Here is a 16,533-nt window from a genome sequence, read left to right as displayed (position 1 = left end):
AATCTTGTTTGAGGGATGCTAACTTAGTACAAACTCACTCTAAGCAGTCAGTTTGAAAGGAAAAACAGAATATAGAAACAGATCATTCTGTGCAAATATAAGGCAACTTAGCATTTCAAATGCACATGGAACATAAGTGTAAACAGGAACAGACACTTTGGCCCACAATATTGCATTGAACTAATTACATTAGGAACCAAATGCCGAACTAAACTAATCCCTTCTGCCTACATAATGCCCATATCCTTCCATTTACTGCACGTGTACAGACTTTTTCCCCCCAAAAATGAATAGTAAACAGACATACATTAAAACAATGAGAAAGGCATTGTAAAGACAAGTAACCAAAATTAGCCACCTGTGGTTCACAAAATAAACAACAGATAAAGCAGAAAACCCAAAAGGCAATTCCAAACATCCATCCAATGCAGTTAGACAATTTAATGATGAGCACACAGCTAAAATCTAATGCAACCAAAAGCTAAGTTGCACTAATCTCATTTAAACATTTATTGTAAAAACGTACTTCTCATAATCAGCTTGATCCAACACACCTAATTCTGTTAAACAAAAAGAGGGAAACCTCGGAAAATGTTACTGAAATATCCAGCTCCTTTGATCTAACAAGGCTGCAGCAATCACATACCCAAAATATTTAATGTTAATTTTAGTGTTAATATAATGATTAAAAATCAGAATATAACCTTCACTAAATGACTAATCAACTTACATTATGTTGGCAGGTTCTGCTTTTAAGTATGATATGAACTGGTGGTTTGAAATCAGTAGGTTATTTAGTGCCTTCTTTAACAGAATGCATGTAGAATAAATAGAATTCTCCAAAACACAATTTGTTGAGGCAAAACACTGATCAAAGATTAACATGAATTTGAGAACTAGGAATTAGTAACAAAATGCAAGTACTAGAACCGAATGTGCAATAATTTCTTATCAGGTCATCAAATATTAATTACTTCTCCACAGGTGTGCTGCCAACCCAAGTCAGTCCAATATATCCTGTTTTTATCCCCCACTTGTATGTTTATATACAGATCAAGGTTATGCTTCCCATCCTTAATGGCCAATTCAAATTCGACCACCAGGGATATCATTATGGTCAAAGATCACCAGCATTCATTCGTGCAGTAGTTAATTTGATGAGCTTTCTTTTAAAAAAATGGTGTCAACCTAGCCCAATTTTTAAAAATTGCAGTTGGAAGAAAAATTAGTATTGTCCTCAAGGACAACTCAGACTCCATAACATTGCAACAAATTTTAATAAACATTGTTTATTGGAAGCCAGTGGAATAACAAAAGATAACGAATCAGAGGCTCCGAAATGCCTTATTGACATCAAGATGTACTCAGCAAAAAAAAACTTAGCTTGCTCTAACGGACTATCAAAACTGTCAAGAGAAGGTGCAGCGACAATTTTACTAATTCAGATCTGCTCAGAACCTGACACTTCCTTCTTTTACCCCAACTACTAACACCATCAACCAACATTACCGTTGAACAATGAAAGCTTTATGGGCAGGAGGAGTCGAGGTGTATTCTTTACTCATTAATGCGTTGATAGAACTGGAAAAAAGTTACACGAGAGATAAACAAGAGATGCAAGAAACGTACACGTGGTTAAAACATTTTAAAATCCATGAGTTTGCCTCATATAGACGAGCGAGAAAGTGATTATGTATGTGTGCCAGAGCTCAGGGACAAATGCTATGCTCGCTCTAAAACTCATGATTCACTGGATACGTTAACAAGAAATGCGAAACTGTTGGCCTGGAGTGAGAACAAACCCCAAAGGACAAATTTTACTTTCATTCCATTTACTACAACGACCATATATCTGCAGATCAAAGGCCAGTAAATTGACTACTAGAACATTTAAAGCGACACTGGTGGGATAGGTCTGCCGCAACTGCCGGGCCCAGGCCGAACACGGCGCTGGCGCTGTCGCCGAGGCCTGGTCGGCTGCTCCCAAGCCTTGATTTCATCCTTAGCGCATACCGTCACCTGCCAGGAACCGGGGCCTGGGCAGCAATTCTTTCGTTACCTCGTTAAGTTGGCGCTCGGCCGCCTCCCTGAGCGCAGGGTCCATGGTCCCCCTCAGGGCCTCGATAATGTTGTTCGGATCCATGGGAAGTTTCTCCGCCGCGCTCTCGAGGAAAACTGAGGTTCAATTAAAATATATTAAAAACGTCGCGTCCCTCTCCTTTTTGAAAGGAAATTTACAGGAGCTGGAACCTTGCTGGCTGCTGTTAAATTGGCCTCTCGGCTAGCGGCCCACCGATGCGCACATGGAAGCTGCGCTTCAACAGCCGCCGGCGCCAAAGGGAAGAGCGTCGCGCGCCCAGGCCGGATACATGGGCGCGAGGCGGCCCGACACCAGCCAGCCCACCCACCCACTCACCGCCTTCCGCTTCCGCCAGTGATAACGCGGCGCAGGGACGCTCGGGAAATGTAGTTTTCATCCCTCGCGCGCCCCTGCCGGCTGAAGGACGACAGAAAATTTTCATGCAGGACGTGCTTTGGACGAAGGCGGCGTTTGGTTCCTCTGTTGGAGTCCTGCTGAAGATACTGGGTAACGGGTGTTCTGCAATTGCGACGATGGAGGCAGAGCCCTACCTTTCCGTGTCAGGGGTCTTCGAAGGAGACCTGGACCCGGCGCTTCCAATGAGCCCTCGTGTTTGTTGGTGACAGAGGTTGCAGGTTTAGGGTGTGCAGTTGTGGTATTCACTGCATATCGTGTTTGGTAGTAATGGTGGTGGAAGAACGAGTGGACGTTTAAGGTATTGAATGAGGTAATAAAGAAGTTGTCTACTTGTACACAATGGTGTTGAGTTTCCTTAATGTTTTGGAGCTTCACAGGTTTGGGCAACTAGAGAATGTTGTACAGTATTGTGCTTCAGGTTTGAAGGTGTCCAAAATACTTCGGGAAGTCAGGAGGTGAATCACTTACTCCTGGATAACTAGTCTGTGACTTGCATTTGTAGGCCCAATATTTTATTGTAGTGACCCTGAGATGTTTATGGTGTGATCCTAAGTAATGGTAAAGTTGTTGATTGTCAGTGGTGGAAATGTTTTATTTTTCTGAGGAGTTTGCTCTCCTTTAGGTGTGACTTCCAGCTCTGAATCCTCCAATCAGACAAAAGGCAGCCCAACTTCTAGCCTGAAAGTTTACTTAAGAATATTAAATATTTTATGAAATCTTTATTTGTCTAAGCACAAAACTAACTTTGGTCGCATCTACATTTACTGGATACCCAGGGTTCTGAAAGAGATTATGGAGGCATTGTTAATTTAATTTAGAAATACAGTACAGAACAGGCCCTTCTGGCAGGCTGAGCTGTACCACCCACCAGTTTAGCCCCCAGCCTAATCACAAGACAATTTACAATGGTCAATTAACCTACTAATTACTAACATAGATCTTTGGTCTATGGGAGGGAACCGGAGCACACAGAAGAAATCCACTTAATAGTGATCTTTCAATAATCACTGAATTCTGGAATAATTCTGGATGACTGGAAAATCACAAATATCAATCAGAATCTGATTTATTTTCACTGGCATGTGTCATGAAATTTGTTAACTTAGCAGCAGCAGTTTAATGCAATAAGTAATATAGAAGAAAGTAAATAGATGGATAAATTACAGTATTATGTATATTGAATAGATTAAAAATTGTGCAAAAACAGAAATAATGTATAGTTTTTAAAAAGTAAGTAGTGTTCATGGGTTCAATGTACACTCTGTAAGAAGGGAGAGAAGCAAAAGGCCGGAAATTATAAGTTAGTTATACTGACTTTAGTGGTTGACAAGATGTTGGAGTTGATTCAGGAATGGTTTCTTCCCCTCTGCCATCCAATTTCTGAGTGGACATTGAGCCCATGAACACTGCCTCATTACTTATTGTTATTTATATTTTTGCACCACTGAAACTGATCTAACTATATATATTCACTGTCATTTATGGTTTCTTTTTCTATTATGTATTGCACTGTACTGCTGCCACAAAGACAACAAATTTCACGATATATGCTGGCAGTATTAAACCTGACTCTGATTCTGATTATTAAAGATAAAGTTTGAGGGTACTTGGAGGCACTTGATAAAATAGATCAAAGCCACCATGGTTTCCTTCAGGGGAAATCTTGCCTTATAAATCTGTTGGAATTGTTTGAAGAAATAACATGCAAGATAGACAAGAGAGTCAGTGAATTTTGCTTACTTGGATTTTCAGAAGGCCTTTGACAAGGTGCTGCACATGAAGTTCCTAAATAAGATGAGAAGCAGGAAAGATACTGACTGGCAGACGGCAAAGAGTGAGAATAAAGGGGGTCTTTTTCTGTTTGGCTGCTACTGACTAGTAGCGTTCTTCGGGGTTGATGTTGGGTCCGCTGCTTTTCAATCTTATGTTAATGATCTGAACAACAGAATTTATTTTTTTGTGACCAAATTTGTGAGTGATACAAAGTGGTGAAGGAGCAAGTAGTTTTGAGGAAGCAAGGAGTAAGCAGAGGGACTTGGAGAGATCTGAAAAATGGGCAAAGAATTGGCAGATGGAACACAGTGTAGGGAAGTGTATGGCCATGCACTTCAGAAGGAATGCAGGTGTAGGCTATTTTCTCAATGGGGAGTGAATTCAGAAATTGGCAATGCAAAGGGGCTTGGGTTCCGAGTGCAGGATTCCCTAAAAGTTAACTTGCAGATTGAGTTGGTAGTAAGGAAGGCAAATGCAATGTTAGTGTTAACTTTGAGAAAATTAGAATGTAAAAGCAAGGCTGAGACTTTGTAAGGTGCTGATCTGATCACAAGCTGGTCCCACTCACCCAGTCTCTCCTCAGGGACTGCAATCGTTTTCCCTTCCAGTTCCTTTTTTTACATCACTATATCTTTACTAATGTATTAATCAACATAATAAACCCTTAACTTTTGCAGTACCGATTGTGCGCCTTCTATTAATCCAAATACACAACAACCTCAAAGGGCAATACACTTATTTACCATATTTCCCTTTCACCATGTTGATTAATTTGGTTTTCTAAATCTCTGTAATCTAACTACCTCCTTCATAATGAATGTCAGTATTCAATTCTTGTATTATGATGTTACATTTTCTGATTAGTAATCCACTAGCATCTTGTTTTTAGAGTCCAGGGAACTTGAGAAGATTAATTTCAATGAAATCTCTGTAGACATTCCTTTAGGAGCCCAAGGATTCAGGTCATCATTCAGAGAAAAGTAATGAGGTTTAAGAAAGTTGTAGAAAGTGATTAAATGAAACAGTAGAAGTAAAGAGGAAAGAAAGTTAAAATTATTTGGCTGGTTGGACAATAAACATGTCAAACATGTTAAGGAGCTTTTGACCCTGTTTTAAAACAAATGTGGATATTCCAGTATTGGAACATAAGAATTAAATCATTCTTAATTGGATATTTTGCTTGTTTATTTCCCAATGAAAACAAAGATACTGTGCCAGAGACACACATTAAACCAAGGAAGCAAATATGATATAGACTAGAAATTGCACTTGCTTCTGATGAGAGCTCATTGTCTGAAAGTGTTCCTTTCTCGACAGCTGCTGTCTGACAAGCTAAATATTTGTAGGATTTTCTGTTTTAAATTTCTAATTTTTACCAGCTGGAATTTTACATTCATGTCAGAGGATGTGAAATGCATTGTTTCACAAAATCAGAGATACAAATTAAGCTGTTTGAAATGGTGATGTTTGTTATATTAAGAAGAAGGTTATTACCCAATATAATGAATGGGCAGGGAATTCAAATTTTTTTTAAAAAACAATGGTCAAGCAGTCTCAATGTACTCAATTCTTATGTTAAAATGTGTCATCAATCTGAAAGCATACTCCAGACACAAATATTTTCAATAGAATGAAAGATCCTATATTTTAAAATTGAAATTAAAATCATTGGTAAGAATTGTAATTCATCATGCATATTTGAGTCAGGTCACAAGAGAACAGAGAATTAACTAGTCAGAGCTTGAGCCATTAAGGAGAATAAATGTTAGAATTTTATCTCACTTCATCATGATAGCAAATGCTGAAGTATTGTTTCACAGGATTTTTAAAGTATAATTTTGGAAGATTTCACCTTACTGACTCAGAATTCACCCTTACCACTGACACAGCAAAGATCAGCCAACTCTACACAATGAAAGTTGACCTTGGGACCGTTCATTCTTGATGACTCATTTTCTACTCTGGAATGTGATGTATTGCTGCACTCTGCTGTGACAAAAAAGATATCTCTCTTTTCTCAGCCACTGTTTCATTCCCCCACTTTGCACTCCAAACTCCTTTAATGACATTTCTCACAGGTCTTCCGGTTCTGTTTTATCTGGCATCTTATAGTGAACATCGTTGAACTATTGAGCTGATAATGGCCTAACACATGAAGTCACGTAAAGTTTAAACACAGGAGACTCTGCTGTTTCTGAAAATCCAGAACTACATACAAAACGCTGGAGGAATTCAGCAGGTCAGGCAGCAGCAATGGAGGGGAATAGACAGTCAGTTGTTTCAGGCCGAGACCCCTCATCTTGACTGGAAACAAAGGGGGAAGAAGCCAGAATAAGGTGGGGTGGGGAGAGGGGAAGATGCACGAGCAGGCAGGTGTTGGGTGAAAGGTGGGGGGAGGGGAGATGAAGAGAGAAGCTGGGAGGCGATGGGTGGTAAAGGTTAAGAGCTGAAGAATTGGAAATCTGATAGGAGAGGATAGTAGACCACGTGAGAAAGGGGAGGAGGAGGGGCATATGGGCAATGGAAGTAGAGAGAAGGGGGAGGGGGAGTAATTACCGGAAGTTAAAGAAATCATTGTTAATACTGTCAAGTTAGAATTGCCCAGATGGAACATAAGTTGTTGCTCCTCCAACTTGAGAGCGGCCTCATCGTGGCAGTAGAGGAGATGCTGGATCAACACGACTGGGAGTGAGAAGTAGAATTGAAACGGGTGGCCATCAGAAATTCTGTCCTTTTGCTGCGGACATATGAAGGTGTTTGACAGAGCGGTCCCCCAAACTATGTTGGTTTTTACCAATGTAGTTGAGGGCACACCAGGAGCACGGATACTGTAGAAGACCCTGGCAGACTTGCAGGTGAACGTTGCCTCACCTGGAAGGACTGTGTTTGAATGTTTCGGCTCGCAAGAACGTTTAGGTATTTGTGATATGGAAGAGGTGAATAAATAAAGTTGTTATTTTAATATACGTTTAAAAAATTTGTTGTTGAAAAATGAAGGTGAATTTCAAAGTGAAAACAGAAGAATGGGAAGCGCTGAAGAGATTAGGCGGTATCTGTGTCAACAATCTACCATCAGAACTCTGAGAAAGTCTTGGAGCAGTACATCACAGAAACAGACCCTTTGCTCCATCTAGTCTGTGCTGAAGTGTTACTCCAGCTAGTCCCACCGACTCGAACCTGGACCCTACCCATCCCATCCATGTACCTATTCAAATTTTTCTTAAATGTTTAAATCAAACCCACATTCACCACTTCTACTGGCAGCTCATTCTATACTCACACCACCATCTGAGTGAAGAAGTTATGCTTTAGCTTCCCCTTAAATATTTCAGCTTTCACCCCAAATCTGTCACCTCTAATTCTAGTCTCTATTGACCTCAGTGGAAAATACCTGCTTGCATTTAGCCTATCTATGCACCCCCCTTATTTTTGTATACTTATATCAAGTCCGGCAACAACTCTATAAATCTTCTCTGTGTAATTTCCGTCTTGGTGATCTCTTTCCTGTAGATAGGTGACCAGAACTGCACAAAATACTCCAAATTCTGCGCTGCAACGTTTTGTACACCTTCAACATAACATCACAATCCCTGGACTCACTACTTTGATTTACAAAGGCCAATGTGCCTAAAGCACTCTGTATGACCCAACCAACCTGTGACGACAAGTTCAAGTGCGACGCACTGTAAGGTTTCACTGCTAATGTAATGGCCTCTCCGTAATGTTTCACTGCTAATGTAATGGTTTCTCTGTAGCAGCAGTGTTTGGGTTATGTCTGGAGATAATGTGGACTTTGGAATGTGCTCTGCCCAATGAGGGGAGATGTTTATCTTTCTTGTGCGCCTGAGCGAAGGTTTAGCAGGCTTTTGTTCGGCGGATGATGGAGAGAGAAGATGCCTGAATGGGGAGGTCATAGTCTGCAAGACAGTGTAGACTTGGAATGGCATTGGGAGTCGACGCCCGGTGGGAAGATCAATGGAAAACGAACAGACGGGAAAACCGTGAGCTCCAACGTTGCGCATTAGACTGTTTCGTGAGAATGGGCCCTTTCCTTTTTGTCTCTTTACTAACCCTACAGCCAAATTAAGAATTATAAAGCTCAATTGTTTAGTTGCATATTGTGTACTGTTTGTTATTTTATGGTACTGATGTGTAATGGGAACACATCACACAGCATCCACTCAAACAAGATTTCTCAAGTTTGCTGGGATGGAGGCTGTCTTCCCCTCGTTTAAGCCGCTCGCCGAACCTGAGGGTTACAATTGCCAAACCTACCAGTTTTCTGGGTGAAACCAGAGGATGGGAATGGGCCTGTCAAGATTCTCCATCGAAAACACCTGCTGCCCCAGGACAAGAGGTGCAGGCAGACCCAGAGCCTGAGTTGGAGACTACACCTAATAAGAGAACTCTGTGGAAATTCAGGACCCACAGCGGGAGAGGTTAGGCCATCCCCCACTCTTGAGAGGGATGCTGATTCGGAGGATGAGGGCCTGGATGTGTGGTATATGCTGCCATTTGCTAATTCCCCATCAATTGAGGAAGAGACTCCCAGCCCTTCTCCAGATGAGTCAGGTGAAATTGGGGGTCTATCTGTGGACAGCCTGGGTTGCAGCAGGACCCTGTAAGGGATGAAGTGAGGCTTGACTACGGGACAGAGTGGTCCGAGTTGCCAGTGGGCACGAGTGATAGACTGAGGGAGGCCTCGCCAGGTAGACCAGAAGTATCCCTAGTAGCGTCGGAACCTGAAGACTTAGGTGAGGGGGAATAGAGGTCTCAGAGAATTAGGAGACCACCAGATAGGCTGGCCTATGTTGCACCAGGGGAACAGAGTGTGGCTCCTACCATTTTAGGGAGCCATGTCTCTGCCTTTTACACCTGAATTGGACTTTGTGCTTTGCAGGAAGGGTTGGCGAATTATCTCAATGTCATGAGGACATGACAAAATTTGGTGGGGGGCAGAGTAGGAAGAGCTTGTCCCAGACAAGCCCCCACAATCGTAACCCTCAGATTCAGCCAGCAGCTTAATCGAGGGGAAGACAGCCCGGCCAAGCTTGAGAGATCTTGTTTGGGTGGATTCTGCATGATGTGTTCCCCTGTTACAAATCAGTATCATGAAATAAACAGTACACAGTATGCAATTAAATGATTGAGCTTTCTAATTCTTAATTTGGCTGTAGGGTTAGTAAAGAGACAATAAAGAAAAAGGGCCCATTCTCATGAAACAGTCTAATGCGCAACATTGGAGCTCACGGTTTTCCTGTCTGTTCATTCTCCATCGTTTTTTTAAACCACAGCCATGGACTCCCAACCCCTTTCCAAGTTTATTCCATCCTGCAGACTATGACTTCCCCATTCTGGCATCTTCTCTCCATCTTCTGCCGAACAAAAGCCCGCGAAATCTTCGCTCGGGCACACAAGAAAGAAAAACATCTCTCTTCATTGGCCAGCACACATTCCAAAGCCCCTGTTATCTCTGGCCATAACCCAAACACTGCTGCAGTGAAACCTTACACAAAGAATTATGGATCCAAATTCCCAGCTCCCTCTATTCTACCATCCCCCTCAGTCTGTACCTTTCACTGTGTAAATCTTCCCAAAGTGCAACACATCAAGTGTTGGTGGAACATTAAATTTGCTCCGCTTTCTGGAATTGCAGAAGGGTGATGGAAAGGTCCATTGAATGTCTGCTAGCTCTCTGCCAGAGTAAGCCAGATGCTCCCTCTGCACTCTCACACCACTGCCCTGTAAATGCAGTCACAGACTGAGAATATATTATAATAATAAGTTTCTTTAGGTAGAGGATGGTATTCCCAAGCTGGAGCACTGTGAAGACCTCAAAGATGTTTGCTTAGCCCACTGCTCTACGCTCTCTACACCCATGACTGTGTGGCTAGGCACAGCTCAAACACCATCTATAAATTTGCCGAGCAATGGCACAACTATTGTGCCAGAATTTCAGGTGGTGACGTGGAGGCATACAGTACAGGAGTGAGATAGAGCAGCTGATCGAGTGGTGTCACAACGCCAATCTTGCACTCAACGTCAGTAACACAAAGGGATTGATTGTGGACTTCAAGTCGGGAAAGTTAAGGGAACACACAGCAGTCCTTATGGAGGGATTAGCTGTGGAAAAGGTGAGCAGTTTCAAGTTACTGAGTGTAAACATCTCTGAAGATCTTTCCTGGGCCCGACCTATCGGTACAATTACAAAGAAGGCATGGCAGGAGCTATATTTAATTAGGAGTTTGAGAAGACTCTCAAACTTTCTACAAATGTACCGTGTAGACTATTCTAACTGATTGCATCACCATCTGATATAGAGGGGCCACTGCACTGGATTGGAAAAGGCTGCAGAAATTTGCAAACTCAACCAGCTCCATCACGGGCACAAGCCTCCCCATCATTGACAACATCTTCAAAAGATGATGCCTCAAAAAGGAGGCATCAAAAGCAACAAATTCAAAGAATGTATAACAGTGATATTAAACCTGATTCTGATCCACCATTAAGGACCCCCAGCAACCAGGACATGCCCTCTTCTTGTTGCTACTATCAAAGAGAAGGTGCAGGAGCCCGAAGATGCACGTTCAATATTTCAGGAACAGCTTTCTGTAGAAATATATTCAAAGCTTTGAGATTGTTATGTATTTAATCTTGTAATGTGACTAAATGGAACCTGTATAATCCATAAGTGCTTTGCCATAAGTTAAGTGTGTACGTGTCAAGAGGCATGTAATGTCCTGATCATTGTTCACTGTGTAACTAAGGGGAGGTTCATACACCACTGGCCTAAAGTACTGCAGCAGAGGAGCTGACTTCCAGAACTTGTAACAGCCAAAGAATTGCCTGAAAACTTGTATAAAAATGAAATTTGAAATTGTAAATCAGATGCAGCTTCCCATCCTAGAAGTGTTTCTCCTTACTAGCAATGTCTTTCTCTTTGAACAAATCTTAGTTAGTCCTGATGAAGGGTCTTGACCCAGAACGTCAACTGTACTTCTTCCTATAGATGCTCCCTGGCCTGCTGCGTTCCACCAGCATATTGTGGGCGTTGCACTCTTTTTCTGGTTCTTTTTTATAAGACCGAGTGAAATTTGCTCTCTTTGTGCTGTACTTATTGACTTAATTTTTATATATATATTTATCTTTTTGTTATGTTTAGTTTTTAAATTATATATTGCAATGCACTGATTCTGCAAAACAACCAATTTCATGAGATATGCCAGTGATAGTAAACCTGATTTTCATGCCGTCAATGAATTCATGCAAAAGAGAGAACAAATTTCTGAATCTGAGGGGACCAAGGAATGTAGGAATATGCAAGAAATATTTTTTTTGGGGGTGTGAATCATTCGCCTCACCACTAGTTGCCTCATTTTCTGTTTATAGGTATTCAGATTTATGAATACTTTTTCATGTTAACTACTCGTCTTGTTCACTTCACTTATTTAATATTTACCTCTTTAAACTCTTTACGAGTAACCTTTGCAAAAAAAAAGCAGCGTTGCCTGTCTGAAGACATTCTAGTTCCTAATTGCGCCTGCGATATTGTGATACTGAGAATTAAAATGTTGTGGTCTTGTGTGGTGAGAGCTGCATTTGCAAAGCAGAAAGAGCATGCACACTGACAGTGGTACAGCCAGGCCAGAGGGGGCGCCACAGCTGCCGACACGGCCACTTCCAACCTGCTTCTCTTGCCGCCGCCTCGGTCGGAGGGTGAAAGGGCACAAGTGCCGGGTTGTGACCAGATTGCTGCCGTCAGTTCACCAGTCCGTCGATTCGGCCTCGACCGCACTACGAAAATGGCCAGAAAGAGAAGTGATGATGCCAAGAGTCAGTCCAGCGCGGTCGTGAACACCGTGAACCGGCAGAAAACGGAGCCGGCGAGCGAGCCGAGCGCCCGAATCAGTCAAGAGGCTGTGAGAGGTGAGCGGAGTGCGGGTGCAGGGCGGGCTTTCCGTTAACGGGAATGTACGGCGGATCTTGTTGAACCCAACAGAGAAATGAAAGCCCCCTGCTCATCGTGCCACCCCCGTCCCTCTCCTGCCCGCCGTGTCCCCGTCTCCCTCCTAACCGTCGTGACCCCCTCCTCCCCCCCTGCTGGCTGTGACCCCCTCCTCCCCCCCTGCCCGCTGTGACCCCCTCCTCCCCCCCTGCCCGCTGTGACCCCCTCCTCCCCCCCTGCCCGCTGTGACCCCCTCCTACCCGCCGTGACACCCTCCTCCTGCCGGCCATGCCCCCCTCTTTCCCTCCTCCTGCCCGCCGTGCCCCCCCATCCTCCCCTTCTCGCCCCCCCCCCCCCGCCCGCTGAGCCCTCTCTCCTCTCCCCTCTGCCTGCCAAGCCTCTTTCTCAGGCCAGTCATCAAGTTAGAATGCCTGAAAGGCATAAAGTCTTTGAGCCAGTTATGAGATTGGGGCTCATTACCAAAATAATGAACCCCAATCCCCAGACGACCTTGCCCGCATGACTGGTTGAACTCACCAATTATTTTGCTCAGTTGCTATTGGAACCTTGTCTTCCTCATTCTTCACAATATCATTGATTAGGTGGTGACATTAAGACAATTGAGTTTTCTGTACTTCATAATCTTGTCAAAAATGTCAGTTCTAGCAAACTCGAAGCTCAACGTAATCATGCTATCTCTTGAATTAGTAATAATCTTCTATTATTTTCTAGTAATAGCCAATGGGATTTGAACTTCAAATTTAGGGATTGACAATCCACTGTCTCTACTTCTCATTTATAAAATACTGTAATTACAACAAAATAGGAGGTGTAACTCCTTTACAAAGGCCTGGATTATCCATCCAACTCAGATAGAACATTCTGGGATGCCTCATGAAGGATTAAAGAATAATAAAGATGAGGTATGGAGTATGTTTTCAGAATCTCCACCTTTTGGGTTGGTTTCAGCCTGGCCTTCAAGATGTTCATACCCTATAACTGGAGTTTATTAATCCAGTCGTGACTGGAACACCCAATCCATGAATCAGTCCTGGTGCCAAGATATTTCTCTACACTACACCATTAAAAGACCAATTGTTGGCAGAATTAAAAAGGAACGTTTTGTTCTTGTATTTCATATAGAATCCAGCAGTCTTCTTGAGATTAACCTCAAGTCCTGTCTTCCTACAAAAATGATTATAAAACCTTGAGATTTTTGACAGTGCTCTTGTCGCTCATAATGAACATAAGAGAATGTCTATTACAATGTTAACTAAAATGAGGGGAAGTGGGTCTCCCTGCTTAACCCCTCTTCAGATGGGAATAGATCTTATCCTGGTATTAGTATGTAGGTCCACAATGAGGTTCACAAAATGGGCACCAGCCACCTTCTGGCCTAAAGCTTTAACAATAAGGTTATGGCCTGTATCCGGAGATACCGGCCACGTGACAGACGCACTGCCACCTTGCTGGTTGGAGGACACACTACATGCCAATCAACATTTGGTCCCTCCTAACTAATCAATACACACCTAAATTATTGGTCAACTTAATTGGATTATCTTGCCCAGCCCCATGCTATAAAAGGTGAGACTTGTCCCTGGCTCGGTCTCTCTTTCAGACCACCACATTGAAGGTAAGTGCATTGATTTATGTTTGGGAAGGTCTATCATTTGTCCTGGTAAGGGAGCCGCAGCTATCCAAGGTCAAGGGGGATAGCTGTTGTAGTGCTTTTCCCTTGTTCTTTGTCTGTGTAACCGTACCCTGTCCCCACACCGTTTCCTGTGTATTGTCGTTGCTTGTGTTGACCCGACTTCCCCTTTAATAATAAATTCCTTATTATTAAAACTGTGTGTGTCCAGGCCTCTACTGTTGAGACTCAAAGAACCAGTTATTTCCATCACAACATGGCCGATGGAGTCAAATGCCTTGGCAAGATTAACAACTATAGCTAGACTCTTACGGTTCCTCTTGACCCTATTCATGAAATTGTTTAAAATAGCAATGTTTTCATTGCATCTGAGGATGCTGGGACAAATCCCTTCTGATGACAGTGAAGGACAACTGTAGTCATCAAATGCTTGGCCAGAATCTTCAAGAATAACAGAAGAATTGGGCCAGTCATTATGTATCACATCATCCATAATCCAAATACTAATTTCCCCATTTATGCTGATAGAAGCCAGTGGAACCTTACCGCTAATTTATTTTTTCCTCTGCTGTCTGAGTTTTTTTTTTCACTTTTATCTCTAGTGGATCAGCAGAAATTTTCTTCAGCTTTATATTGGAAAGATAAATGCTGTTGTCTCCAGCACCCAGGACATGCCTTTTTCTCACTATTACCATCAGGTAGCAAGTACAGAAGCCTGAAGGCACACACTCAGCGATTCAGGAATAGCTTCTTCCCCCTTCCATCCGATTCCTAAATAGACATTGAACCCTTGAACACTAATTCACTTTTTAAAAATTATATAGTATTTCTGATTTTTGCATGATTTTAATCTATTCAGTATATGTATACCATAAAAAGTATACGGAATAAGATTTACTTATTTAGTTACTGTTTTTTCTCTTCTATATTATGTATTGCATTGAACTGCTGCTGTTAACAAATTTCATGTCACATGCCAGTGATAACAAACCTGATTCTGATTCAGTCACCATCACAAACTCTGTTTCACCATCAGTTAGTAACCTTTTCCTAAGTAATTGATTATGAACTGTTCATTTCACCCCAAGATGATCTTCAGACACAAAGTTAGGATCACATACTTCTGCCTCTGTAGCATTGCTTGACTCCATCCCTGATTAGGTGTGCGTATTGAAACCTTCATCAACATTCTTGTTATCTCGAGAAGTGACTTTTCCAAAACACCATGGGCAACCTCCTTTTTCTGCCCTTTGAAGATTCAAAATTTATCCTAACTCTCAATAAAGGAATTCACGACTCACTTTCTGCTGGATAACTATCTTGTTTTTATTATAGTTTGATGTTTACACCTGAGATTCTTGGTCACAAGACTTCTTAGAAACAGACAAGGGAATAACTGCAAGTGTGACACAGCTTGCAAAACAACTTCTATGCAACTAGTGGTATTACTGATTTAGAACTGGCAAATGGGATGTAAACTTTACAAGTATATTAACGATATTGTTGCACTTGGCAAAGAAGATTGTAGGTTCAGAACTTAAACACTTATTCTAAACTCACAGTGCAGAGCAAAGGGAGTGGTGTATTCTAGATGCCACTCTTCAAAAGTATGGTTGAATTAAGGCTGATCGTTTATAAACTATTATGTGGCATTGTTTGAAGAAATACAGACCAGGGAACATGTATCTCTCAGTCTGGTTATAGATATATCTCTCTCGTCGCTGTTTTTATCTGGATAATTGATAGTTCAAAAATGAATTATTGGATGCAAACATTTGGAAGGCTTTCTTCTTCCATCTTTCTTCTTCCAGAGAAAACTGGGGAGCTAGGACTGGAGTCCCTTGTCTAAGAAAGGATGTGCTGACGATGGAGAGGGTTTAAAGGAGTTCACAAAAATGATTCCGGGATTGAAAGACATCATATGAAGAGCGTTTGATGGCTCTGGGCCTGTACTCACTGGAATTCAGAAGAATGTTGTGGGGTGAATCTCATTGAAACCTATCGAGTGTTGAAAGCCCTCGATAGAGTGGATGTGAAGAGGTTGTTTCCTATGATGGGGGAGTCCAAGACCAAAGGACATAGCCTCAGAATAGAGGGATGAACATTTAGAATGAAGACAAGGAATTTCTTTAGCTAGAGATTGTTGAATCTGTGGAATTCATTGCCACAAATGGTTGTGGGGGCCAAGACATTGGGTATACTTCAGGCAGAAATTGATAGATTCTTGATTCATCAAGGCATGAGGGGATATGGGGAGAAAGCAGGAGATTGGAGCTGAGAGGGAAAAGGATCAGCCATGATAAAATGGTGGACCAGACTTGATGAGCCAAATGGTGGACCAGACTTGATGGGCCAAATGGTCTAATTCTGCTCCTATATCTTATGGTCTTACAAGAAGTCACAAAACTGAAAACAATGAGAACTTTAAAAGTAAGACATTGTTAGGCCTGGAGCTGGTGGAGGTCAAAACTTGAAGTAATGAATGAATGAGCATTAGCTACTAGTATTCTAACTCATGGCAAGTTTTTGTGTAGAGGGATACGGTTGGAAGTCAGACAGGGCAACACTGTGTAGATACGTCTGGTTGCAATAGGTGAGAGTTTCAGCAACTTTTGGCAGAAGGGAGTGAATATGGGCTTGAAAGCTTAACTCAAATCAAACGTCAGG

General features: G+C 42.2%; 2 protein-coding genes across 3 annotated transcripts in view; one reads left to right on the top strand and one right to left on the bottom strand.

Moving 5' to 3' along the window:
• Positions 1–2,375, bottom strand: part of ipo7 (importin 7) — a 53,542-nt gene extending 51,167 nt beyond the window's left edge. The window contains exon 1 of the mRNA XM_073049571.1: positions 2,060–2,375. Coding sequence (XP_072905672.1) covers positions 2,060–2,143 — 84 coding nt within the window. The 5' untranslated portion in view covers positions 2,144–2,375. The remainder of the gene's footprint in view (positions 1–2,059) is intronic.
• A 135-nt stretch (positions 2,376–2,510) lies between these two features.
• Positions 2,511–16,533, top strand: part of tmem41b (transmembrane protein 41B) — a 33,508-nt gene continuing 19,485 nt past the window's right edge. Inside the window, exon 1 of one of the 2 annotated variants that reach the window (XM_073049570.1) lies at positions 2,511–2,807. Coding sequence is in view for 1 of the 2 variants with exons in the window: in XM_073049569.1 (XP_072905670.1) it covers positions 12,073–12,196 (124 nt within the window). In the remaining variant the exon portion in view is untranslated. Of the gene's footprint in view, positions 2,808–11,953; positions 12,197–16,533 lie in introns of those variants that run through there. The other variant, XM_073049569.1, reaches the window with a different exon arrangement.

Source organism: Hemitrygon akajei, chromosome 6 (assembly GCF_048418815.1).
Source record: "Hemitrygon akajei chromosome 6, sHemAka1.3, whole genome shotgun sequence".
NCBI lineage: Eukaryota > Metazoa > Chordata > Chondrichthyes > Myliobatiformes > Dasyatidae > Hemitrygon > Hemitrygon akajei.
The sequence above is the reverse complement of the archived record's forward strand: the minus strand, read 5'-3'. Positions and strand labels throughout refer to the sequence as shown.